The following is a 26,824-nucleotide window of genomic DNA, read 5'->3' as shown; positions in this document are numbered from 1 at the left end:
ATCAAACTAAACCATCAAAAAGTCCAAGGAACATATATATATATATATATGCACAACTCTTGAAGTGGAAGCTCATAACATATAGAACACACAAACATTGACACAAAAAAACCTTGAATTACTTTAACTAACTCATCATTCAAGAAAAAACCAAGCATGGATTGGTTCTCATGGCTTTCAAAAGCAGGCCTTGATCCTTCCCTAGTATATGAATACGGACTCCTCTTTTCACACAACGAGCTTGAAGAAGAAGACATCAAGTACTTCAACCACGAGTTCCTCCAGAGCATGGGGATCTCCATAGCCAAGCACAGGCTGGAGATCCTCAAGCTCGTTCATCGGAACAAGGCCGCCACCGCGGCTACCACGAAGAAGTACATCAAAACCAATAATTACCCTACGATACTCCATGTTTCAAGGATCATGCATGCATTCAAGAAGACAAGAAGGTGCTTGTCAAGTTACTTGAAAACAATGATTGGTTGCGAGGACTCCACGCTCGCCGTGGTTCCAATACCAAGGCCTTGTTCTTCGTATGGAACCACGGCGAAGTGGAAGAGCGCCGTGTTGAAGAGGAACAACACCAAGAATCAAAAGAATTATCTTCATCATCATCATCACCAAGAGAGGCTGTTGCTTACAAATGGAAGCCCTATAACATCATCAACAATGGTGGTTCCTGCATTGCCTGCTCCTGATGGATTCTATAGTAGTCCCATGGTTTACCATTTCCAGAAGGAAGAGAAGATGGACGCCGGCGACGACGACGACGGATATTGGTCTTCTGCGGTTCAAGATTTCAGGTGGGATAGTATGTTCCAAGATCTAAAGCCTAACTGAATTTTCGGTACGAATTTAATTTTAATGCATTGACAGCGTAAAATAATTTTACACAGACTGATTGGTTGATGTCTGTGTAAAATTTGTTTACTATGAAAGTGCGTAAATTAAAAATACTTTTTCTTTAGAGGTAAATCAAACGTTTATCCCTATATTTCTAAATTTATTGGTGAGAGATGAGTTTTTTGTGTTCTTCCACCATAGAGATTTGAATCTGGTTTTCTTTTTTTTCTTTTAAAAGAGATTTGTTGATCTTTTATTATTAGTATTCATTTTAGTGGTGTGTCACGCGGATAGGTAACTTTAGCACCTGTCTGTTTCAGTCATGAGAGTGTTTTTCACTTTCTTGCTTTTCTTTGTTTCAACTTTAATTTCCCCTTTTCTTTTCCTCTTGTTTTTTTATAATTTTTTTTTAAACTTTGATAGGGGAAAATTTGCATTAGATTAGCGTATGTTCCGGGAGAGAATGATTGAGATAGATGTAATAGTTTAGGGTTTGAAGTCCAAACTTTTGGGCTATTGAATATGATGGACTTTTTTTTTTGGTGACTATATGATGGACTTTGGTATATGCATTGTATTATCTTATGGTTGATAATATAAATTAACAGAGTAGTAATGTATATTTTGATGATTGATAATTTGATACTTACTTAGTACCTTGGCATTTAATGACATTTAACTATTGACCCTTACTTTCTCCCCAAATTTCAAATGATTGATCTTAATTCCTTTATCTAGAAGAGGCCATGGCAACATCATTATTGTCTGAACCTTGAAACATGCAAAGGAAGGCCCTAGACATGTGACAACATGATGCCTAATTATTTACTCAAATTGGGGGTGATTGGTGAGTTTTAGATTAGGGATTTCTAAGATATTGGATAGACTTTTATGTTAAGATATAAACCATTGAATTATCTTGGTACATGCACTAAATTTATATAAATGAATTATGACAATATTCAGAAAAAAAAAAAAAAAAAAACAGGAGTAAAAAGCGCATAGATATACCTCCAAAAACAGAAAAAGAAAATGGATTTTCTATGTAACATGCAATGTTATTAACAACAATTGGGTATAAGTTTGTAACCTTGTATAAACTATTAAAAACCCTAGTCTTTATTCCGCTTGAGGAGCTTGACAAATTCAGCATTAAAACTATATTGTTCCTCCAAAAACAACTTTGCATGATGATCACAGACAACTAATTCTTATCACCTTATCATTATAAGATGAAGTGTGACTTCCGCATCAAGCAGAAATTACACTTTATCCCCATTTGTATACCCAAAAATAAATCTTTTTTTTAGTACTATATAAAAAATGCCATGAAGCATTTGAATTAACTAACCTCATGGCATTTACCTAATAGAGAAAGGCTTTTGTACATCATCCAAAAGCAGGTCACTCAGAAGAACAGAATGTTTGGCAGCTCTTGGAAGCCAAAAGAACAATGAGGATCAATCAAAGGTCAAGCAATCCTCCCAACCCCCATAGTTTGAGCTGAAGGTTCCTCCAATACCAACCTTTTGTGCCTGTTCGGAAATAACAGCACGAGCACAGTCACCCCAAGTCCTTGCTATCTCCCTAAGGGACATAGGTTGCGTTAAGCGTAAACATAAGCTAAACCTAGATTTTGTCTTTGCCGAAAGATCATCATCATCCTTACTGTCAAAATAAAAGCAACATCAAATTGCATTAAAAAAAGACAGCCAGTACACAAGCATTTCGAGTTAACACATTACGAATAGCATATTTGCTAGCAAATATAGGATAACACTAAGGAGGAACCATTAGCAATTAAATAACTTCAACAGATATCTAAACCATAACACACTAGATTCTGTGAAAAATCTCCATAACTATGCAATGCAGAAACTCATGGCTTAATGGCACGCATAAGAGTAACTAACCACATAATTGAGAAGCCAACTTAAATATCAGTAATAGTATATAGGTATCGAATAATATTAAGTATACTACTGTCTTAAAAAAATTTTAATCAGCATTTCATGTGCAATATAACTAAAACTGGAGTTGTACTCATAATGAAAGTTTTGCAAGATGTGAACCCTAAATTTATCCTTTCATTCGGAATAAGGAAGAAATGTAGCAAAGTGGAATGTGCCCGTTATCTCACCTGCATTCACCTGGAAACTTGTCTAGGAAAATAGGAGGAACACTAGGATAATTAGCTGGAACAAACAAGCGCAGGGGTTGAACTGGTGACTGCATGGTAATGAAAAGTGAATAAGGTTAACAAAAGCAAAAAGATACGGTAGAACTGTTTGAAAAGTTGCTGCAATTGGAAGGTTTCATAGCCAACCACCTGTGCTGAAGCATATTGGGATTTTAAGCTTGCACTCAGAGCCATGGCAGTGTAAGAACATTTAACCAAGGTGCCTTCTGCAGCTTCTGCTGCTACAGTTGAACTAATGTCTTCATTGGTCAAGTTTACGACTGTGTCAACAAGTTGGTTATTGATATCCCTTATTTCCTCCATAAGGGCATGATTAACCTGGCATATAGGTCACAAAGTTCCACATCAGAAATCAAAGACCAATCCCCTCCCTCCCATTTTTTTCTAAATTTGTATGATCAGATGCGCTTGGTTAATAATGCTATGTAGAAATCAGTAATACATCTTGAAATATGCTTTTTTGAATAAATTCCAAGTTGTTTTGTCCAATGTCTAACAGAGAACATGTTTTCTACACTCTTCAAAAATCAACAAACTCGGTATTAAGGCGGGAAAAAAAGGAAAAAACTTGAACTTTTAGTTGTGTAATGAAGTACACAAACATTCAATAAAAAGGGTGCAGTAGTAAAGTAGATAACGTTTCAATGCAATAATAATTTAAGCATACAAGCTGATTTATAAGTTAGTTCCAGCCAACTAACACAAAAAGCATCAATAGAAGATATCAATGTTGATATAAAATCTAACGATCAAAAACAGAATTAGCAATTAATACCTCAATCTTTGGCCTCTTGGCACTAGATGTTGCAGTTGAATCCATATCAGAAGCCTCGGAATCACTTAAATGCTTGGTACTATCATTCAAGCCACCATCAGATGATACCATATTCAAGGGTTTGGCACTGGTGTCACGCTTCATTTTCTTAGTTCCATTGGGAGCATCTTGGGTAAGAAGATTTCTACCCTGAAGATGAAAATTAGTCATGGAAACCAAGTCCTCACCAACAGAAGATCTGGATCCATTGCCTGGAGCTGATCCTGCTATTCTATCATTCATGCTGACAATGGAAGCAATATCACTAACAGCAGCACTTAATGCTTTAGATGACAACGATTTCACCTGCAATCATAAAAGTAGCAAAATCAAACTATTCAGCTCTGCAATTTATTTGTCAACCGGTTAAAAAGCCATGGACATAACCACTGATGAAGCTAGAATATGATCAACTCGTGATACTAACCAATCTAGTTAGGCGTTCAATAGGCTGCTCTGTAACAGTCGACTTCCCAGAAGGAGCTGCAGCATTACCTTGAGCACCATCTAGACCACTGAACTCTGCCAATAAAGGAGAGGCTGATATCCCAGGAGTCCCAATGGCAAGAGACTGAGTCAGTGCTCCTACGGCCCCTGCCTGTTGTTGTCCGACACTTGCAGCATTTGATACTGATGAAACACCAGAAACTTGCTTCTCAGAATCTGCTGGCATAGGAGATGGAGCCAAGGGAGGTGAAGGAGTGGGGCCCACAAAAGGAGAGTTAGAAGATTGAAGAGGAGTTCCAACTTTTGTTAGAGAAGAAGCAGCATGATTTTGCTGCTCAACCTGGGGAGATGAGTTTTGTGGAATCTGAGGAGATGCAGCCTGGAAGAATTGGGGTGACGAAGCTGAAAATGAAGCCCCTTGTTTCAACTGCTGATGGGAATAAGTTGAGTGTTGGCCTGGGGTAAGATGTTGCTGAAGTACCCCTGGCTTAGCACCCATTCCTTGTCTGAATTTGACATCATTTATATCGTTCATCTGGGGAAGCTGCGGCATTTGATGTGTCTGCATTGCAGGCAATTGTTGCTTTCCAGGCTGGTGTAGTTGATGCTGCTGCTGTTGTTGCTGAAGGCTCTGCTGCCTCTGAATCATTTGACGATGCTGATATTGCTTGAATTGTGGATTTTGCAGCATTTTCTGCTCCTGCTGATGTTTCAGTTGCTGGTGTTGAAGCATATTGGAACCAACCTGAAGGATATTCAAATTTTGTTGGACGACATTCATGCCACCTTGCAGTGACATGGAATTCAAGTTAGTCTGCTGGGGAGTACTAACAGGGTTCTGTTGAAGGGAGCTCACTGGAACCTGTTGAAGGGAATTTGTAGAATTCCCTTGTCCAGGATCCATATTGGAACCAGGTTGCATTGAATTCATCATGTTCTGCTGTCCGGCTGACAAACCAGAAATTGAATTATGCTGCAAGCTTGTAATATTATTCTGTGGCATTGTAGCCACAGAACCTGGCAAATTTGATTGGTGTAACTGAGAATTTATTTGATTTTCATGAGACTGCACTTGAGTAACTTGGGATTGTGGCTGTGACATGGGGTGTGTATGTGGAGGAGGAAGCTGCCCAAGCTGTGTTGACGACATACCTTTCCTAGGCCTATAATTATGTATGAAACCTACGATATGCTTCTCATACACTCCCACTTTTTCCTTGAGAGCAGGTTGAATTTTGTTCTTGGATATCTGTAGGAATTCCATCATCCTCTCCAAGCTATCTTTGAATTGCCCAAACTTATTAGCTTGTTCTGGCCTTGCTTGTTGGTGAAGAGATTCATGCTGATACATAAGAGCAAATACAGGAGTCAATAAACACAAGCACATTTATTAATAAACATGGCATCTACTCATGAGTGCTCTCAGGTCAAAGCTTATGATTTAAGAAGCATTAACACCCTCCATTTACAATATTTTTTAATGAATGAAACCATTTCAATGTTTGGTAAATATTTTAACACCCTACATTTACATTGTTTAATATTCTCCATTTATGTAAAAGATAAAATATTGAATGCATTTTGGTTTCCAAGATATTAAATGCTAGAATCACCCATATATTATCATCAAACAAACAAGCAATAAAGTGCTCTCTTTCAGAATGGGTTAAGGCTAGATATTATTTACTGCTTAGCATGGTTCCACTGTTTTCTCCAATAGATGCAATGGCAAAGGCTGCTTAATCAACAGCAATTAGCATCAGTGAAAATTGGCAAGCTAAAAAGAAGTTGTAAAAACGTACCTGCTGATATTTAACAACAACCCTCTGATATATTTCACGCAGCTCTGGCAGGTAGCTTTCTTTCATGGTTTTGATCTATATGATGTAATGAGCAGAATCAAATAAAAATTTAACCTTGAGAATAATAGGAAGCAATATCATTAATTCAATATAGCACTGAAATGAATCTTAAAAAGGGACTTTCTTATAGGCAGCAACTAATAGAGGATAAAAGGCTAGCTGAAAGAAATTCAGTCAAGACAGAAAACTGAAATTTTTTGTTGTCAAGCATCAGCAGTTTCCACAGTTGCTGTGCTGCTGTGAATCTATTCAATCTAACATAGGGATATTCCTTTAAAGATTTCACAGAACGGATAAAAAGATTTCATATATACGAGTGTAAAAAAATGTCATGACTTTTCTTATAAGAGTATTGAAGCATTCATGCTCTTACTACAAAGTAAAATTCTTGTGAAAACAGCTGTAAATAACTTTGCTTGTTTATTTACCCTTATGGATTGCGAAACTAATTTAGTTGAAAAAGCAAACTTCATTAAGAAAATGTACATGACATGAAAAATGACGTAGTACCTTTTGGTACACTTCTTCTTGCCAATCACCCCCACTTGGCTGAACAGTCTGCACCGGAGAATCCAGAGAACCTACAATCCAGAGAATACAAAGCTCAGGAAGTGCAGAGAAGTACATGATATTTGTTTCTTCTTCCTTTTTTCGAAAAAAAAAAATAAAGAAATGCATAGATGCAGGTACAGCACAGCACATACTTGATGTTTCTGGAAAAGCTCTCTGAGATTGATAAATCTGTTTCTGGTGATCAAGAACATTTTGCTGTTCAATTAGGGACCCTGATGGTTGAAGTCTTTGTTGCATATCTCGCTGCAAGGGATCTGGCTGCTGCTGTGAACCCAACTGCAGATGAGACTGTGATGGCTGAGAGTTAATCTGAGGCATCAATTGCTGCTGTGCTGCCTGTGGCCTTGGTTGCTGAGCTTGAGATGGTAACAGTCCATTTTGTTGTGAATGCTGCTGCAATGGAACCTTTGTTTGTTGCAGCATGTGTGCAGAGTGTTGCCTAGTTTGCATGCCTGGGTTGCCAGATTCAGGTCCAATCAACCGTTGCTGCCGTAACCCAGGGACAGTATTTCCTAGTTGCTGCTGATTCATATTTGCTAGGTTACTTTGCTGATTCAATAACGGTTGCTGTTGTTGCAGCTGTTGCAAATTTGTAAGATTGTTCTGTTGTGAAAGCAACCTCTGTTGTTGCTGTATATCACCAACATTGTTCTGTGGCCCAAGCATCTGAGGATGTTGCATGTTTGTTACATTTGACTGTGATCCCATAAGTTGCTGCAGCTGCTGTTGCTGCTGCGAAGGCATCATTAGCTGTTGAGTCAAAGGTGTTTGCTGTTGATGAATAATAGAATTCTGTTGTTGTTGATGCCTCATAACTTGGGAAGTTTGCTGAATCATGGACTGAGATGACTGCTGAACATGATTTGATTGTTGATTCTGGGGAAGGCTAGACAGAGGAGACGATTGCATCAAGGAAGACTGAATCTGATTTGGTTGCAGTAGGTTTTGCTGCTGTTGCGGATGCATCTGAGATTGCAGCTGAAACTTCGGCTTCATGAACTGCTGCTGATAAAGATACTGCTGTGCATTCTGTGGCTGTTGCTGTTGTTGTTGAGGAACAACCTGCTGCCTTCCTGTCATCTGTCTCTGAGATCCAGAAAACATATCCAGCACATTGGAATTTTGGCCAATTGTGCTTCCCACTGTATTCTGCCCAGTCATATTCTGTATGTTGGAATTCTGGCCAATATTTTGGCTGCTCGTCTGGGCCAAACTAGATACGGGTGGAAGGTTAGGTTGAGATGAAACATTGCTGCTTTGAATGTTTTGAGATAGAATCTGTTGTCGCTGCTGCGGCTGATTGGGCAAATTAATAGAATGTTGCTGCATAACTAGTCCTATTAAAGAAAATTGTTTGCATTAATGCGAAGGAGGGAAAAAAGGAACTGTAGATCACAATATTATGTGAATAACTGAGTATTAATATTTTAACAATGCGTGGATATATTCTAAAGTCCTAACAGCCTAAGCTGACAAACAAGAACGCAGATATTGGAATTATGGAATAGTTAATTAGTTACCAAACTAATAGGATGCCAATATTTATCAAGACATCTGATAGATACACAGTAGCACCTCATAAAAATACTATCATCAAACCATGGCTATTATATTACTAACCTTGATCTGAAGGGTTATTGCTAGGGCCAGCTTGATTTGATGGCATATTGTTAGAAGCAATTGTGTTTTGGGATTTAGTCTCAATTGTGAGCATCTTCATAGATATTTTCCGTAGATAATCTGTCTGAAAAGTGGGAATAGGATTGCCATTAAACTATCAATTTTTATAGAAAAAGTAATTTATTCATTACAAGAAAGAAGAGTACAAAGAAAGAAGATAAGGCAGATTCTTGGCAAGCTTTTAAAACAGCTTTCTTAAGAGGGGGAGGGAGGGGGGAATCGATTTAATATGATTTATCATGTTTGAAAAAAAAATTCTAAAATCAAAAGCTAATAATTGTAAGCAGAAAAACAACTTGTAATCATAAGCTACTATTATTAAGATTTTCAGCATGAGCAGAGACTAATTATTTCAGATTTGTTATATATTTAGATAACAAGTAATATAAACAATCATACCCCATTTAGAAATTTAACGTAAACTTTTTTTGATATGCTATTTTTTCCCGACAAGTAGAGTATCCAGTTGAAAGCAAAAAGAGCATGATACTAAATTCATACAAACAAGAACAAAACATGCAACCACTTCAACCTCTCATGCATATATAATTAATGACACCACAAAAGATGATACAAATTTTGAACCAGCCATAATATCTTAAAACCAACTTTCAACTAATGTATTTAAACATTATATAAGAATTCAACAATACAAACAAGCGATTATCAAAATGATTGCAATCTTACAACTTTCAGAAGAACTTACAAGGTACCCTTACAAATAAAAATGCAAAAGATAGCATCTAGGTCCTAAGATTGAGCTGTAATAAAAACTTTCATGTCATATATGTTTGCATAGTAATGATTGTACCTGGCTTGTTGCTGCAGTATAAATTTTCTCTTCGAACCTTTGAGCAATGTTCTGAACTTCAACTAATGGACCACCAGGGACAGGAAGATGTTTTTTTAACGTTTCCATTCTACAAATGGAGGGGGGAAGAGAGAGGGGGGGGGGGGGGGAGGAAACTAATGAGATAACCAAGCAAAATAGATATTTGGAACATCAAATAAAACTAAGAACATAGCAGCATTGACAACATTCACATGGATAAAGAGAATTAAGAGACTTCACAGACTTCACAAATAACATCTAGATATAAATATTTGAGACTGATGATTACATTTTGTTGACAATCCTTTGGCGTGAATCAGTCGAAAGTTGAGATCTCCAATCAATTGCATCCATCGTTGGTTCATTGCCTTGATTAGGTCTCCAATTGTTTGCATCCATCAAAGTTTAAATTGACTGAAACACCAACAAATGAACATAAATAAATCGGGTTATGAAGGAAAAAAGTGCAAAGAAACTATCATCAGTACAGTGAAGAAGTAGTTTTAGTTATTTCTGAAATTCAATTACACAAATTGCGTGTAGGAGTAGAAATATGAGTGAGTCCAACAAATGACATGCCACAACAAACTTGCTGATCATCCAACACTTAATGCATTAATAACTCAGTATACAAAATTTCAAAATGATGGGTATAATGGGAAATAAGTCATAACAAAGAACAAGCGGGTTTGACTACTTTTCCTCAAACAATGCCTGAAACCCTTCCTCAAACAATGCCAGAAAACCTGGTATGGTATAATCACTCTAGGTCTTAACCTATCATACACCATAATCAATTTCAACAGCTACAGAATTTTTTTTTCCATTAAAATAAAATCAGCATTGAAAAGATTCTATAACTTCACAGAATTCACAAGTCAGCTGCTGTATCCATCGCTTCCATCAATCAAATTATTAAAAACCACAGAGAAAACTCACTCATTCAGGATTCAAATCAATCCAACGTAGAAATAATTAATGAAAGAAAAACAATCACACGGAGAGGGAGAGAGGAAAAAGGAAAAAGTAGATAAAAGACATACCATGAATGAGAATTGAGAGCGGCGATTAAGGAGGAGGCCACGGCGGAGAACAGAGTCTACCGGAGGCCGTGGGCGGCTGTCGGAGAAGCGTTTCGGCCTCTGAATTCGGAGTTTCTGTTATTTGTTTCCGATGTTGAATTCTAAGCGCTCTCAGTTTTTATAGCAAACTACAGTTCCGTGTTTTTTAAAATTTGGAATTTGGAAAAGGAAAAAAATTAAAAGAATTTAATTTGATCTGTATTGGAATTTTATACGTATATCTAATTACGTAAAGTCAACTATTTTTTAAAGGGAGTCACTTAGATAAAGATGTCAAAAACGTTTTTTTTTTTTAAGATATTGTTTAAAAATTAAATTTAACATATATAATCAATTAAATTATATTATTTTTATTAAAATTAGACTGAACAAATCACTTTAACAAAAAAATTAATAAATTAAATTTTAAACCGATATAAATTAATATTTTTTATAAAAAATTACTACAATATCCTTATTATAAAACACAACTAAAATATTTTTATTTTATATATATATATATATATATATATATATATATATATATTAATTTTGAAAACTTTAAATTCTAACCCTATAACGATAGAGAAGAAAATGGGTAGAATTTAGAATTCTCAAAATTAATATATATAATAAGAATATTTTAGTCATTTTATATAATAGGGGTATTATAGTCATTTTTTATAAAAATAATATTAATTTAGACGGATTCAAAATTCAATTCATTATTTTTCGGTCAAATTAATTTGTCTGACTTAATTTTGATAAAAATAACATAATTTAAGTGATTATATGTGTTAAATTTTAATTATTAAAAAATATCTTTAAAAAAAAAACGTTTTCTGCATCTTTATGGGAGCATCTCCCTCTTTTAAATTGGCTAATAAATTATAATTCAAATAACATAATAATCTTTTCATATTTATTTAAGAAATCGTTGTATCTTTGATAAAAAAAAAAATATCTTTTAAATTGGTTACCTAAATAATCATCTAAAAAACGAATATAATTATATCATAATATAAAATATTTTATATTATTAATATATTAAAATTAAATATAATTTTTAAATTTATATTATATATAATAGATAAATAAATAGACAAAATATTTTATATTATTGTTTAATTATATCTATTTTTTATAAAAATCTAATTACTTTTACTAATTTAGTAATGCATAATCGAACGCGCATATAAAACTATTTTTTGTCGATATTATATTAAAATTAAATTCTATATAAAGATATTTTTTAATATTTCATGTCTAAATCTAAAATATCTTGATAAATTTAAAAATATTATAATGTAAGCAAAAAACCAATCTGATGCTTATTTGGTTTTCATGTTTTGATCCTAATTATATATGATCACTCTTAATCGAATCTTACGGTTTAGCTCTTCCGATCCTTAAAGGTTATAATCACGATGTTTTAGATAATGTGATATATAGTTTACATTTTGATATTTTTAATACTTTTATTAAAATTTGGTTAGTACTTAATTAATAAAAGAAACGTGAAAAATTTTATACCATTAAATATAATCTCATATTATTAAAAATATTAATAACGACTAACTAATAACTACAAATCATAAAACTTACTAGTCTTCTAACATTTAAAATAATCAAACTCTTATTGTAAAAAGAGTTAATTATCCAAGAATAGTTGTTATTAAACTGAAAAATAATTTTTATATCATTTTTGTATTTTTTCATGAAATAAAAAATATTATTTTTTATTATTAATTTTAATATAAAATAAAAATTTAATTTTGATGTACGATTCGTATAGATTAATTTTATACATACATTTAATTATATAATATACATTAATAAAAATAATTATTTTTATATTAATCATATAAATAATTATAAAAAAATAAATATAATTATATAAAATATATTATACTATCAGTACATTAAAATTAAATTCATAAATAAATATATAAAAAATATACACAAATTAAAGATAACAAATATATCTTTCCTTTTATACACAAATGATATACACAAAGATAACAAATATATTTTTCCTTTTATCACACATGCTAAATAAATATATAAAAAGATAAACACAAAGATAACAAATGTATCTTTCCTTTTATACACACGCGTGGATAGTAACGAGGTTCATGCATGTCTTTACATGGATACCATATTTGGCTTCATTTGGATTATTTAAAATCTTATGCGTTAGATTTGCAAATAAAATAAGAATAAATATTCTAGTGGGTATTCAAACATTTATTTCCAGAAATGAATTATTAATTTATGGAGCATATAAGGAAACGATAATCAAGTAAAAATGGTATCAATAATAATACATTAATTTATTTTCTTTTCAATTAATTGGTCAAATATCTGTTTCCTATAAGTGGATCCCTATACTCTATTGATAGCTCTTGAAAAATCTAATCTACATCTATAATTTATGATTCACAATCTAGGGTAATGTTAATAAAATAACGGTCGGAAAAAAAAAAAAAACCCGCTAAAATTAAACGTATTTTATTTAATATTTATTAATTATCACGATAATTAATAAATACTAAATAAAACAAGTTTTGACTGTTTTTAATTAATATTTTTTTGTTATTAAATATTTTTGATAAAATAAAATAGAAATTACCAAAAAAGTTTAATAGGTACTAGAACTGTGTACGTTATTTTGACAAAAAATATATTAATCAATTAAAATAAAAAATATAAATTATAAAAAATACAATGTATATGAATATTGGGTCAGTAGTGGGTTTAATTTTTATATTCTTTGTCTATTTTATTTTTTTAAAAAATAATTTTTATGTTTATCAATATATATATATATTCTTTACTTTAAACTGAGATAATAGATTGGATAGACATGATGATTTTTTGAACTCAAACCTGCTTTTTAATCCAAACTAGCTCTAATCATATGAGGTTTATATTAAAATTAGTTATTTAAATTATTTATTAGTATAAAATATATATTAAAATATAAAATATATTAAAAATAAATAAAATAAAATATATATTTATACACAAATATATAATTATTAATTTTTAATAATTAATTTTAATACATAATTAATATTTTTAAACTAACTCATTATTTTTTGTTTGGATATATTAAGGTAAAGTCTATGAATTCGTGGGTCATTCCAAACCAAAAGATTTTATCAACAGATATATGAACTTAATCTTATAAAGTCATGGAGAAGTTATTAAAATAAATTATTTGCCATTTAATTTTATTAGATTACAAATTTTAAAGATTGTATATGCAAATATAATTTTAACATTATTATAGAAATTGCGAGAGAAATCAACATATTTGGTATATAAGTAAATTGTTGCAAGTGTAGTATAACGGTTTACGTTCAAAAACAATAAAGAAGATTTAGTATACACATAAATCGCTAGAGGAATATAGCAGTTTACGTTCAAACACAATGAGAAAGAAATCACGACATCTTGCAACTATTTCTTTACGAATATCAAAAAGCATAAATCGTGATAGGAGTGTAGCGGTTTATACTTGAGTATAAATGCGTTACACTTAAATTTTTAGTAATTTTAAATGTCCAAATCTTTTCTAAACTTTTCCTCTCAATTCACAATTTTTCTCTCTCTCTAAAACGTTTAACTTTTCTCTCTAACTTCTTTTCAACTGTTGCGTATTTATACTCAAGCATAAACAATTATACCCTATCGTAGTTTATGCCTTTTTATGTTCGCGAAGAAATTGCTGGAAGGGTGCCGCGATTTCTTTTTCATTGTGTTTGAATGTAAACCACTAAATTCGCTGATTCTCTATTACAGCTTTTATAATAATATAAAAGTTGCATTTGTGTATACAATCTTTAAATATTATATTCTGATAAAATTAAATAGCAAATGATTTATTTTGATAACTTGACTTAAAGTTATAATAATCATCCAAACTCAAATAAATATGAAAAATGATACACGTATATGTTTTAAATCTAATTAAATTAAACAATAAAATTTATGTAAATAAATAAAGTGACAAAAATAATTTTTATTAATATTAAATCAATTTAGTTGGACTTAATTTAAAAAAAATTAATAAATACAACATTACTCAATAAATAATCACATGTATAACAAGATAAGAGTGCACACACTGGTGCCAAGAAGCAATAGCTCAAATAGCATAGTTTCCCCATACTTAATTAAGAGATTGCGGGTTCGAGTCTCCATATATTTTCGGTAAAAAAAAAAAAAAAGAGCGCACACACTGGCATACATTAAATTATTTAACAAATAACAACAAATAATAAAATCTCGATTAGTTTATGATTAAGATGTATATATTTTCCTAATTATTATTAATCACTAGCCAATATGGTTCTAAATCACTCTTTAAAATAATTCACATCAATCCCTTTTTTTCTTAGAATCTTTGTATCTTCTTTTGTCTATAATTTTATTTATCACTAATGTAAATTGGCACAAATGAATAAGAGTTTTGTATTTTTTAATCATTTCTTTCAAATTCAATATTTATTAGAGGATGGAAATAGAATTTACTTGTTTAAGAAAATCGCCTATTTTATGTAGTACCTAAAAGATTAATTATTGGATTTTTGACCTGATGCAAACCAAAAAATAAATAATCTCATTTATCAATTTAGTGTAACGTGCTATAACGAACTAATGGTCCTGGTGAACCTGAAGCTTCATATTCAACCAAATTTTTCAAGAAAAATTTGGCATTAACATCAAGAACATTTTTTGTAGCAAAGTGTGCATGCTTTTGTTCCAAAATTGATTCTTGATATGGATCCATTGATGGGTGAGAAATTGAGAATCAAAGCCGCCGAATTCAATAGTTGTTCACTGAAAGAATAGTGATTTCTTCAATTAACAAAGGTGGCTTGTTCATAAGAACTGATTTTATTTTTGAGAATAGGATAAAATAAGATATTGATGAGAATAAGATATAAAAAATAAAGAGACAAAATTTAGTATTTTTATATTTTATTTAGTGATAAAATAAAACAAATTATAGAAATCTAATTTATTCTCATTATTTTTATTTAAAAAAATTGAAAAAAAATATAATAATAAAAATATAATTATAAAAAATTAATAAGAATAATGAAAGAAAAAATAAAAAATAAATGATATTTTTTGTTAGTGTCTCTGTATTTTTTCTGTTAAAATAAACACAAAATATATTAATTCAATATATTTGAATATAATGTTTCCGTTCAAATTTCATCAGTTAAACACGATTTTGTACTTATGTATCTTTATCTCAATATCCTATCTCTATAAATAAACGCAGCCTAACACTACAACAAATCCGGCATTTAGCGTCGGTTGCTGGGGCCGTTTAGCGGCGGTTTTGAACCACCGCAAAATATTTCGCGGCGGTTTAATGAAACGCAAGAAGATGGGGCGTAGCTAAACGGTTAGTGGCGGTTTTAGCTAACTGCTGAAATAACCGCCACTAAACGTCTATCAATTTTGCGGCGTAGCAAATAAACGAAAACAACATTTGTTTTGCGGCGGTTCTAAACCGCCGCCACCAAATTTTAGTATTTCCGTTTATAGTTATTAGAATCAGACCGGACTCAATCGTTAAACCCGCGCTTCCTCCAATAGAGGAAAAGCTTTAACAATGTCTTGTTACCACCAAGCCAAATGTCTCTTCGATGTATATAGCGCTAATAATTATATATATTATATGAACACATTTGATTGCCATACAATTTTTTCTTGTATGCTTCATATCTGATCATAGTTATTATAGACACCTTATATATATATATATATATATATATATATATATATATATATATATATATATATATATATATATGGGTAAAATGCATAATTAAATCAAATGGAGGACCTAAATTACACAATTCTACCAAATTGAAAAATATTACTATGATCTCCCAAAAGCACATTCTTATGTAATTCGAATCAGTCTCATTCGAATTAGACAAACCAACACTAATTCGAATTTGTCCAATTTGAATTATGCTTACATGTACTCTTATGGTAGTTCGAATCAGGGTGATTCGAATTATACATGCTAGGACGTCCCTAGTAATTCAAATGGGTCTGCTTTGAATTAATGTACATCTATTTATATATGATCCAAGCGTATATAAAGAGTACAATAAAGAATTCATTTAATAATATCCATAATGAATTCAATAAAGAGTACAGTAAATCATAAAAAAAAATAATAATTATAAATATTTTTTATAAAGTATTAAAAATCAAATATTTTCTAAAAATATTTATTAAGATTTAGAATTTAGTCTTTAATATTTAAAATTAGTAAAATATTTGCCAAAAATATTATATTTTATTGGTCAGTTAGCATTATGAATCTATTAACCACAATAATATGCAGATCATTGATTGGTTTTCATATAAAAATATTTTTATTCTGTTTAGTATTTAATTTTGATAAAATATTAATTAATTTTAAATTTAGTTATTATGAATTCTTATATCTAAAAATATAAGTTAAGATTGTTATTAAAAAAATTTTAAATTTTTTATTTTAATAAATGCTCAACAAATCATTAAAATAAAAAAATTAAAATTTAAAATTATAAAGTTTTGAATTTTTAATGACTTGTAGAAAATTTTTTAATTATTAGTTTTAATATTTTATAGAAAATATTTATAATTATTATTTTTAAAAAATATTTGATTTTTAATTAGTTCACAGTATGATTTTATTTTCTTCTTTTACATCCATATTTGAATGCAAATTTAAATGCCAATAAAGTAAACAAGAAAATCTTATTGGTAAATTTGTTCACATAAGTTAACATATATAGCTTATTTAACTTGTGAATTTTTTTTACGTAAAACGAACGTAAAAAAAGTATTACGAGTTTAAGTAACAATGATTTAAACATATGTAGCTTAAGATAGTAGTGTTTACTTAACTAAATTATACCCAGATGGTTATTACTAAAGAAAACATGGCAATATGTGGTAATACGCAATTTGCGACGGTTTAAACAAAATCGCCGCAAAATATAAAACAATAACTCACCCGACGATACATATAGCGGCGGTTTTTGAAAAGACGCTGCTAAATGCAAGCCTGATTGAAATATAGCGGCGGTTCGAGAAAAAATGCCGCTAAATGCAAGCCTAATTGAAATATAGCGGCGGTTCGAGAAAAATCGCCGCTAAATGTAGTCCTAATTGCAGCCCCAACCAATAACCGCCGCTATATGTGCTGCATGTTGTCGTTTTGCGACGGTTTTATAAAACCGCCGCAAAATTTCTGCCGCTATTTGCCGAAATTGTTGTAGTGTAAAAGAATGTTATTGGTAATGAATTTCATTATTATCTTTCCGAGAGAAAAATAATATTATTGAAGAGGTATTTTATTTAAAAATTTCATTTCTACAAAATTGGTGTTCATACTATAGTCCAAATAATTAAAGTTTTGGTTCAAGAGATAAGCTAATCTATTCTCAATAGACCCAATAAAAACCTGTCTATATAAAAAAAGATCAGTCCATAAACTATACAAGTTAATCTACCTGCTGACATAAAGATATACACACAAATGGGTTAACTTTTCAAATAATAATAAGAGAAAAACATTCATTATCTACAAATAAAAATTTAATATAAGAATTTAATTTTAATGCATTAAATAATATAAAATATTTTATAATTTTATGTAATTATAACTGTTTTTTTTAATGATTATTCACATAATTAATATAAAAATAATTACTTTTATTAATATAATATTATGTGATTAAATATACGTGATAATATATCAAAATTAAATTCTTAATATAAATACTCTATTAATAAACTCATATTTCTAAATTCTGACTCCTATAAAATTGCTTAAACATTTGTTGACTTAAATATCAAAATCTCTTATAAATATCCTTCCATCACCGTCCCAAAGCTCACATTCACCTTGGACCTCTTTACAAAATCCAATTCCACATTAATTTGTTTTAAGTACATACGCCTCGTTTCCAAGGCTAATTTAATTAACCATGAATTTAAAGGGTTTAGATGTTAGTAGTCTTAGTACCTTTTTTAATAATTACCTTTAATTTTGAAAGGATCTCCCAAAGTTCACTTAGAACTTTCTTAACTTTTTCTACATCATCAGTTTTTCTATTTTTCATCACTTTTTCCTTCATTAGAATTCCCTTGATCTTCTTGATGTTGCTAATCCGACACATATTCGAAGAAATCTCAGTTATTTTATTATAAGTTTCATATCTTTTAAAGATAAGATCTTTAGATAGTTTATAAATACGAGACATTTTTCACTTTTTAAACTTATTTTTAAAGTTGATAAGTTAGACCGTTCGCTAACCTTAAATCATCCACACGCAATTGTTCATCATTGAAATCCAAGTACTTGTGTTAGCTAGCATCTTCTAATCTTGTGCTCCAACTTTATCATTTGACAACAATTTCTTCAAATTTGAGGCATTGAAAGTTTTTAGGAACCTCTTTGCAGCTGCATGGACAACCTTAGCTTCTATATATCTTTGCATTTCATAGATCCCTGGACGCCAATAATCATGAGGGAAAAGTCTAGGGGGCAGCAACTTTTTTAAATTCTGGCCAGCATGTAATCAGCAAAGAAAAGTGAGCCATTGGATGAAATCTCACACCAATTTTATACCATTAAAATCATCATTGATAGTTATTTGATGGCTACAAATTACAAAAATTGCTGCCCTTAACACTCATCTAATGGTAAGGGTCAATTGCAACTTGTTGAGGAACATATGATTATGAATCTAGAAGCCATATATAGAATGCTTTGGAGCATTGAAGATTGATACTAGAATTCACCATCATAGATTTAAGAGACAAATTAAAGTGGATCTCAAAGAAGACATGTTTGATATTAGTTTTCATATTATTATATTGTAATAAAAATAAAAATAAAATCTTGGGTGTCATCAATATTGCAGTTAATATTTAATATAAAAATTAAAACATCTCAAATTTTAAAAAAAATAAGAATACTTGCAATTCAATTAAGAGAAATATTTAAAATTCAAATTTAACAAAGGCTCATTTCTAAGGTTTTATACTGATATTGTTTAATAATTTACTATAAACAAAATTCAAATCACAATACTTACTTAAACAGTGACTAGTGATTTAACCATTAGACCAGTTCAAATTATTAGTTAAATGGGATTTATATATGAGGTAAGAAAAGGAAGCTTGTAATGAGCATAATTTTATTATTATTATTATTATTATTATTATTATTATTTAGCGCCAAAAATAAACTTTTGTACCACGATTTTTCACCCAACAAATAAATTTCTCGTGCTTAATTTTGAATATAATTGACATTTTACCGGCATAATTGGTAATAATATATACCATCTTTGAATTTGAACTCTTCTTCACTTAATTAGATTGTGATGAATATGTAATAATTAAATCATATAATAATATATATTCATATAAGTTTAATGTGTCATATATTGACCACTACACGAGAGGCGCTACATTACGGCCGTTTTTTCATAATTACTGGCGGTTTTGCAAAATCAAACGCCGCGGCTAAGAAAAACGTCTTGGTTATTGACGCGAAAATAAAATTTTGTGATGATTTCCAGCAATTGCTGATACAGTCGCTGTTAAATTAGTTTGCGACATTCAATTAAAAAACCGTCGCTAAATATGAGTGTCACGATTTTGCACATATTTACCTACAGTTACGGACCGCGGCTATTTACATTAGGTTTTTTAAAGTTTGCCGCTATTTCACCAGCAAAGTTGATCATATAAGGGTGTTTCTAGAATATTGCATAGGTGTATTGTGCGGTTGTGCCTATGTGAGTAGGCAAATCCGATCCGGATTCATATTATATATCTTATTTCAGGTATAAATGAAGTTTTGATTTTAAGATATTGATAACCAAACATCTTAATATTTAATATTAAACTTGTATTTTAAGGGTATATATGTTAACAACACTATAAAAAAGAAATAATTTATTAAAAATATAACTTCTTTGATATTTGTAATTAAATATATAAAAAACTTTAAAAAAATATTAGTATGTTTTAAAAATATATCTTTAAGATAAAAGTTAGTTAATTTTTTAATATTAAACTAATAAGTAGCAATGAAGAAAAAAAATTAAACAGGATAAAGTCACTCACTTCTTACTTTTCCCTTATTTTTATGTTTGCTTCACCTCTCCAAACAAAGGCTTTAAGAGCATTATAATACAGAATGGACCTGTCCTAAAATATATATATATAATTATCACAAGCACTTAACTGGTGTGTGCTGTACCCCATATGACACCTCATTATACTTCCCATTAATAATAATAGAAAAAAAGACAAATAGCTTTTACCTTTTAATCTGCAAACATTTAAATTTTTGAAGATTTAAAAATATATTTAAATTTCTGACCTTTTTAAAATTTAGACATATTGATCTCTCATGTTCATTTGGGTTTGTCAGACTCAATGGAAAAATCAAACGTGACTCCCGTTGTATTAACCTGGTCAATACGGATGCACACATGAGAGAGTTTTTAAAATTGAATAAATTAGACTCAAGAATCGATACATCCATATTTTAAAGAGGTCAAAGATTTAAATGTATTTTTAAATCCTCAGAAACTTAAATATCTGCAGAAAAAAAATCAAAGATCGATTTATCCTTTTTCTATAATAATAATAATAATAATAATTTTTTTTTTGGTTTGCTTGCTTTTTGTATAAGTTTCTTTTATTTGTCTTATATTTTTCTTTTTTAGAGTTAACCAAAAATCTCAAGACGTTATTTTAAAAATTTAAATTGATAAAAAATATTAATAATTATATTTCTAACCATATTATTTATTGTCAAATATAGTATAGTATACACTACTCTTAAATTAATTATTATAGGATCTTAAATTTCTTTTGTTTTCTCTATTATATATATTATTGTACACTAAAATAATTCTCTCCTAATACTTTCTCATTAAGTATAGAGCAGCCATACGTATACTTGTACGTACGTATGTAATTGCATCATCTTATATTAAATATTCTTTATGATTAAATTTATTCATAATGGATCGAAATGATATATCTCATAGTTAAGACACCCTTCTGCTGAGAACATATGCATGCCTGACAACCTAAGGAATATTCATGTTTCATTCAAAGCCATCACATACAAATCCAAGAAACCAAATTATTAAACTAATTAAAGTACTATATATATATATATATATATATATATATATATATATGTATGTATCCTTCACTCTAATCAAATTTATGATTTTGGGATGTAGGGCTTTAATTTTAAGGATTTAAATACTAACGAGTATCTCAAAAAGTTAAAACTTATTAAACCATAGAAATTAAAATTTAATAATTTATTAAACAATAATAACTAAAAAAATTCATTAACAAAACCCAAAATTTAATTAAACTTAAACTAAATTAGAAAATTAGTTATAAAAGAATTTATCATTAGATAAACTGAAATTTTAATAATTAATAAACTAAAAGAAAAGCTAATAATAAAAAACATTGATACATAACGAGTTATAACTCAAATAACATAGTCTCTTCGTCTTCACTTAAATTCGAATTCGAATCTCACTCCTAAATTAAAACTTAGATCAACACATACAAATTAAAATTAAGAGAATCTATCACATTACATGAAATATCACAACATAATATCAATCAAGTTATGTTATATATACTAATTAAACTAAATTATTCTCCTCCACTACTAGTATTAGAAGATGATTGTAGTGCTGATTCGAAAAAGCGACTACAAGTGTAGACTGAACAAAATGCTTGCAATGCCATCAAGAACAACATGAATATGGCAGCTAACAATGTCAAGAACTGCCATGAACCAAACACATAAACCTTCATGAATTTCTTAACCTTAACCTTGGTTGTTCCACTGTAAAACTTGTTAACATCTTCAATAACCTTGTCCAATTTTGGAACCTTGCTCAACCTCAAAGACTTGTTCATACCATTCCATATGTTAGCAACTTCCAAATCACTCTTCAAGTGGTTCAAAACAATCCCTCTTTCCCTTAGAATCTTTGCATCTTCCTCAGTGTCTATAATCCCATTCATCAATTCAGTGTAACGTGCTACAACCAATTGTCCTGATGAACCTGAAGCTTCATATGCAACCAAGTTTCTCAAGAAAACTTCAGTGTTAACATCCAAAGAAATTATTGGGAGGTAGAGTGTGCATGTTTTTGCATCAAAATTAATACTTGATATGCATCCGTTCATAGGCGAGAATCGAACCCCCGAATTTAATAATTCTGACACTGAAGGAATAGTGATTTCCTCTATCAACGGAGGCTCGTCGCTTTTCGCACTCGACGAGCCTCCGTTTTTCTTTTTCTCATCTTCTTCTTCGCCGTCGCCTTTCTCTCGAGCGAAAAACATTCGCTCGAGAGGCTCTTTAACAAGCTTAAGACCCGGAAAATTCGATATAATTTGCCATGGTAACTTAACAACAAGCTTAAGAGGTTTAGAAACTAGTACCCTTTTGATTGATCTCACAGGCCCTTTATTCAATTTTGAAAGAATATTCCAAACTTCACTAAGGAACTTCTTGACATTCCCTTTCTCCTCTTCTATTTTCTCATCATCATCATTCCCATCTTTCTCTCCATCTTGATGGTAATAATTTTCCTCTTCAATTATTTCTTGGTCTAGTCTTGGAACAACCATGTCATACAAGTAATCTAGAATGTGAACACTCTTTGAGACTTCATTGTTTGGATAATGTTCCATGGTCTTGAAAGGTGAGAGCTCTTTGAATAGCCCTATGAGGATCAAGCTAAGCATGTCATCAGCAGCTTCTAGTGATGAGAATTTGAACTCCAACATCTTTCTTAACACAAAGAATGGGATTTGGTTCTCCAACATCACAATGTCCCTCAAGATTGCATTATGTGCTGATTTCTTGCCTGCATAGTCTACCAAGTGCGACATGCTTGATGAAACTCCAGGAATCTGCTTCATTATTAAGATAAAAATTAAGAGAATAATTAGAAAAGCAATGTTATGTGATCAGTAAATATTATTATTTTTTATTAATATCTGGTTAATAATAATTTACACCTATATTTACAAGAGTTTTGCATACAAAAAATATATAATTTATACCTATATTATCAAAATTTTACACACATAAATTAATATAATTTACACTCACATTTTTTTAAAATTTACATATATAAATGAATAAAATTTATTTATTAAATATAATTTAGTATTTATTTAATGTTTATACTGGTCAAAAATATTAAACATTAGTGGTTTCAAAATTTTCTCTAATTAAAATTAGTAAGAAAAGATTCAAAGTAGAAAGAAACAATAAAAATATAGTAAAAATTAGGGTTAAGTACTAAAATCGTCCTTAAGGTAAGGGGCGAAAATTAAATTTGTTCCCGACCTTTTTTCGTTATTAAAATCATCCCCAACGTTCAAAAACGCTTTAAAATCATCTTTTTTACCAATTTTATTTTTTTATTACCAAACTATCCCTCATTAAAAAAAGTTATAAAATAAAATAAATATAAAATAAATAAAAAAGAAAGGAAAGAAAGAAAGGGATATAGAGAGAAACGGGGACTGGGGAGAGAAAGAAGGGGGGGTGGGGGGAGGGGGGAGGGAAGGGAAGCCGCACCGCTATACTGCCGTCCCGCCGCACCGTTGTCCTGCCGTCCTGCCGCCTGTGATTCGCCACTGTTCCTCCTCCTCGCCCTCACCGCCTACTGCTTCTTCTTCTGTGAATTGAATTTTTGTTGTAGAATTTCTGAATTTTTTGTGAAATTCGTTATGAAATATCTATAATTTGATTTTTTTATTTGGCTTAAATTTGGAATATTGTTGTTGCTGAATTTGTTGATTATTGTTCAAAGTGCATGTTGCTTGAATTTCTTTAAAAGAAGATGAAGAAGCAGAGCAAGAATAAAAGAGGAAGAATTTTAGTTTTGAAGTTTGTTGATGGTTTTGAGTTTTGATTATTCTGATTTTTTGAGTTCTGATTTTCTGAGTTGTGATTTTCTGAGGTGGGGGTGATGGTGGGTTCTGGTGTTGATGATGATAGTGGGGGTGTGGTGGGTTCTATTTTGAGTTTTGTTGTTCTTCTGATGATGATGATGATAATGATGATGATGACCATGATGATAATGGTGGTGGGTTCTTGTTCATCTTGGACTTTTGGTTGATTTTGGTTGATTTTGGGAAAAGTTCTGATGATGGTGATGATGACCATGATGATACTGCTGGTGGTGGTGGTGGGTTCGCGTTGGGCGTAGGCTTCTGTTCTGGCAGTGGAGGTGGTGGAGTGAGGAAGGTGAAGAGGAGAATGATGATGATGAGGGTATTTTGGTCCAAGAATTCGGGAAAGGACGATTTTAAAGCGTTTTTGAACGTTGGGAATGATTTTAATAACGAAAAAAGGTCGGGGACGAATTTGATTTTCGCCCCTTATCTTAGGGACGATTTTAGTACTTAACCCTAAAAATTAAGAGTGTATTTAAAAAAAAAAACTAAAAATAAAAATACTAAAAATTGAAACACAAATCAATTATACTTTAAAAGAATAATTAAACCTTAAGAGAATATTTTTAAAAAGGGTTAAAAATAATATTATTTCGTAATTATTAGTTCAATTTTTTATATAAAGTAAAAGTATATTTAGATAAATCAATTACAAAAATATTATATATACTTTAAAGAGTATTATTAAAAATGTATGTGGTCAAAAAATTGTCCCTAGTTTTGTAACTAAAATTAATTAGTTTCAAATTTAAAATGTTTAATAAATGTTAAATCATTGATTAAATTTAAAGTATACCAATAACTTTATAAGAAGAAGAATACCATCACAAATCCCTTAATTTATACTGTTTTCTCTAATAGAAAAACTAAATGAACTAATTTTTCAACTATTATTATTGAAGCTAATTATTTATAAAAGATGAAAAAAAACATCCAATTGATTGTCGTGATGTAAAAGTTAATATTTGAAAATTATTAAATAATTTAATAAATTTGACTAAATTACTATTTAACGATTTTTAACTATTAACTTTGTATGAAAACAAATACACCTGACTCTTCGACTTCATGAAATTAATTAATTAATATTACCTTTGATCCTTCTTGTATGGCATAGATTTGAAGGAACTCAAGCAAGAATGAGGCATCAACAGCCATCATCCAAACCAAGGTTTCACCATTGAAATCCAAGTACTTGTGATAGCATCTTCTAATCTTGCGCTCCAACTTGAGAATTTGATCAACAAGCCCTTCAAATTTAAGACATTGAAGGTGTTGTTGTTGGAACCTTTTTGCAGCTGCAACCTTGTACCTTTGCATTTCATACAGCTCTGGACGCCAATAATGATAAGGACCAATTGCAACTTGTTGAGGAACATATGAATCTGGATCACTTGCCATTAGAAGCTTTGGAACATTGAATATGTGTACTTCAAATTCATCACCTTCTTCTTCTAGTTCTTCTTCAAGGGTTTTTCGGATGTTAATCACCCATCTTTGTTCATCAAATGCTGAATTAGAATTATTATTATTATTATTATTATTATTATTATTATTATTATTATTGGACATGGTGTATCTCAAAGAAGAAGACATTATCGTATCTTGTTGGGAAAAAAAAAAAAACTATGATAGATGTTATTGTGGATGCTATGGAGTGAAGACTTAATTTGGAGAGTGCTGCTTTTATTAGCACCTTAATGGAGTTTTTTTAATCATTAGCAATTAAATAATTGAGAATGCATTTCTCATGTGAGAATTTAATTTACCATTGACCAACCAAGTTGAAAACGTCATTCTTAATTTGAAGTGTGAACATGTATATATGAATGTCAAAAGTAATTTATATTGTGTAACATGTAATATAATAAATTTTTTATTTAAACCATGCTTGGGGACATATTTAATCTATTAAATCTATCTTACTTAATCTTATTTGAATCAAGTTGATTCACAATAAAAAAAATCTTTCATTGTCAATTTTATTTTTATTTATTACAAAATTTGAATGTAAGTTCCTATTAAAATTAAAATAAGTGTGTATAATAATATTTAAAAGTTTAATTTTAGTTTATTTTCAGTATAAAATAATTATATATATATATATATATAACGTTATATTAATAAAAATAATTATCTTTTATATTAATTGTGTAAATAATTATAAAAAATATGAATATAATTAAATAATTATGTAAAATATTTTATGGTAATCAAAATTAAATTCATATATTAATTTAAATTTTTAAGTACTAGTGAAAGGTAATATAATAATAATAATAATAATGAATGAACAACTTGCATGATTTGTTGGAGAATAAATGATATGTTTATTGGAAGAATGATAATATTTTGATCAAGCTTGCAAATTTTGTTCTTTTTCTTGTCTTATACACAGCTAGTACATGAGCCCATGCACCCATTATTACAATAATATTAAAAAGA

General features: G+C 30.2%; 3 protein-coding genes across 5 annotated transcripts; 1 reads left to right on the top strand and 2 right to left on the bottom strand.

Annotated features, from left to right (window-relative positions):
* Positions 1–57: 57 nt before the first annotated feature.
* On the top strand, positions 58–2,360 carry LOC107617934 (uncharacterized). 3 transcript variants are annotated; one of them, XR_015899834.1, is made up of 3 exons: positions 61–803; positions 1,582–1,690; positions 2,247–2,295. XR_015899834.1 is itself a non-coding variant. In XM_088499685.1 (2 exons), exons 1-2 carry the CDS (start codon positions 157–159, stop codon positions 2,338–2,340), a joined length of 741 nt encoding a protein of 246 aa, XP_088355811.1. In that variant the 5' UTR covers positions 62–156; the 3' UTR covers positions 2,341–2,360. The 3 variants fall into 3 exon arrangements, 2 of the variants coding, with proteins under 2 accessions (XP_020967877.1, XP_088355811.1); XM_088499685.1 differs by lacking the exon at positions 1,582–1,690 and having other exon boundaries at positions 62–803; positions 2,247–2,360; XM_021112218.2 differs by lacking the exons at positions 1,582–1,690; positions 2,247–2,295 and having other exon boundaries at positions 58–1,463.
* Positions 1,854–10,511, bottom strand: LOC107617932 (mediator of RNA polymerase II transcription subunit 15a). The gene is made up of 12 exons (XM_016319823.3): positions 10,295–10,511; positions 9,541–9,665; positions 9,231–9,339; positions 8,360–8,483; positions 6,871–8,076; positions 6,677–6,747; positions 6,107–6,181; positions 4,285–5,646; positions 3,819–4,163; positions 3,173–3,361; positions 2,984–3,072; positions 1,854–2,511 (listed from the first exon to the last, which is right to left on the bottom strand). Exons 2-12 carry the CDS (start codon positions 9,648–9,650, stop codon positions 2,304–2,306), a joined length of 3,888 nt encoding a protein of 1,295 aa, XP_016175309.1. The 5' UTR covers positions 9,651–9,665; positions 10,295–10,511; the 3' UTR covers positions 1,854–2,303.
* Positions 10,512–21,904: 11,393 nt separating this feature from the next.
* LOC107614692 (putative UPF0481 protein At3g02645) lies at positions 21,905–26,022 on the bottom strand. Its single transcript, XM_021111597.2, has 2 exons — positions 25,472–26,022; positions 21,905–23,323 (listed from the first exon to the last, which is right to left on the bottom strand). Exons 1-2 carry the CDS (start codon positions 25,973–25,975, stop codon positions 22,049–22,051), a joined length of 1,779 nt encoding a protein of 592 aa, XP_020967256.2. The 5' UTR covers positions 25,976–26,022; the 3' UTR covers positions 21,905–22,048.
* Positions 26,023–26,824: the final 802 nt, after the last annotated feature.

Source organism: Arachis ipaensis, chromosome B9 (assembly GCF_059453495.1).
Source record: "Arachis ipaensis isolate K30076 ecotype BB chromosome B9, ASM5945349v1, whole genome shotgun sequence".
In the NCBI taxonomy this organism is placed as follows: Eukaryota; Viridiplantae; Streptophyta; class Magnoliopsida; order Fabales; family Fabaceae; genus Arachis; species Arachis ipaensis.
This window is presented reverse-complemented; position numbering and strand designations above follow the sequence as displayed.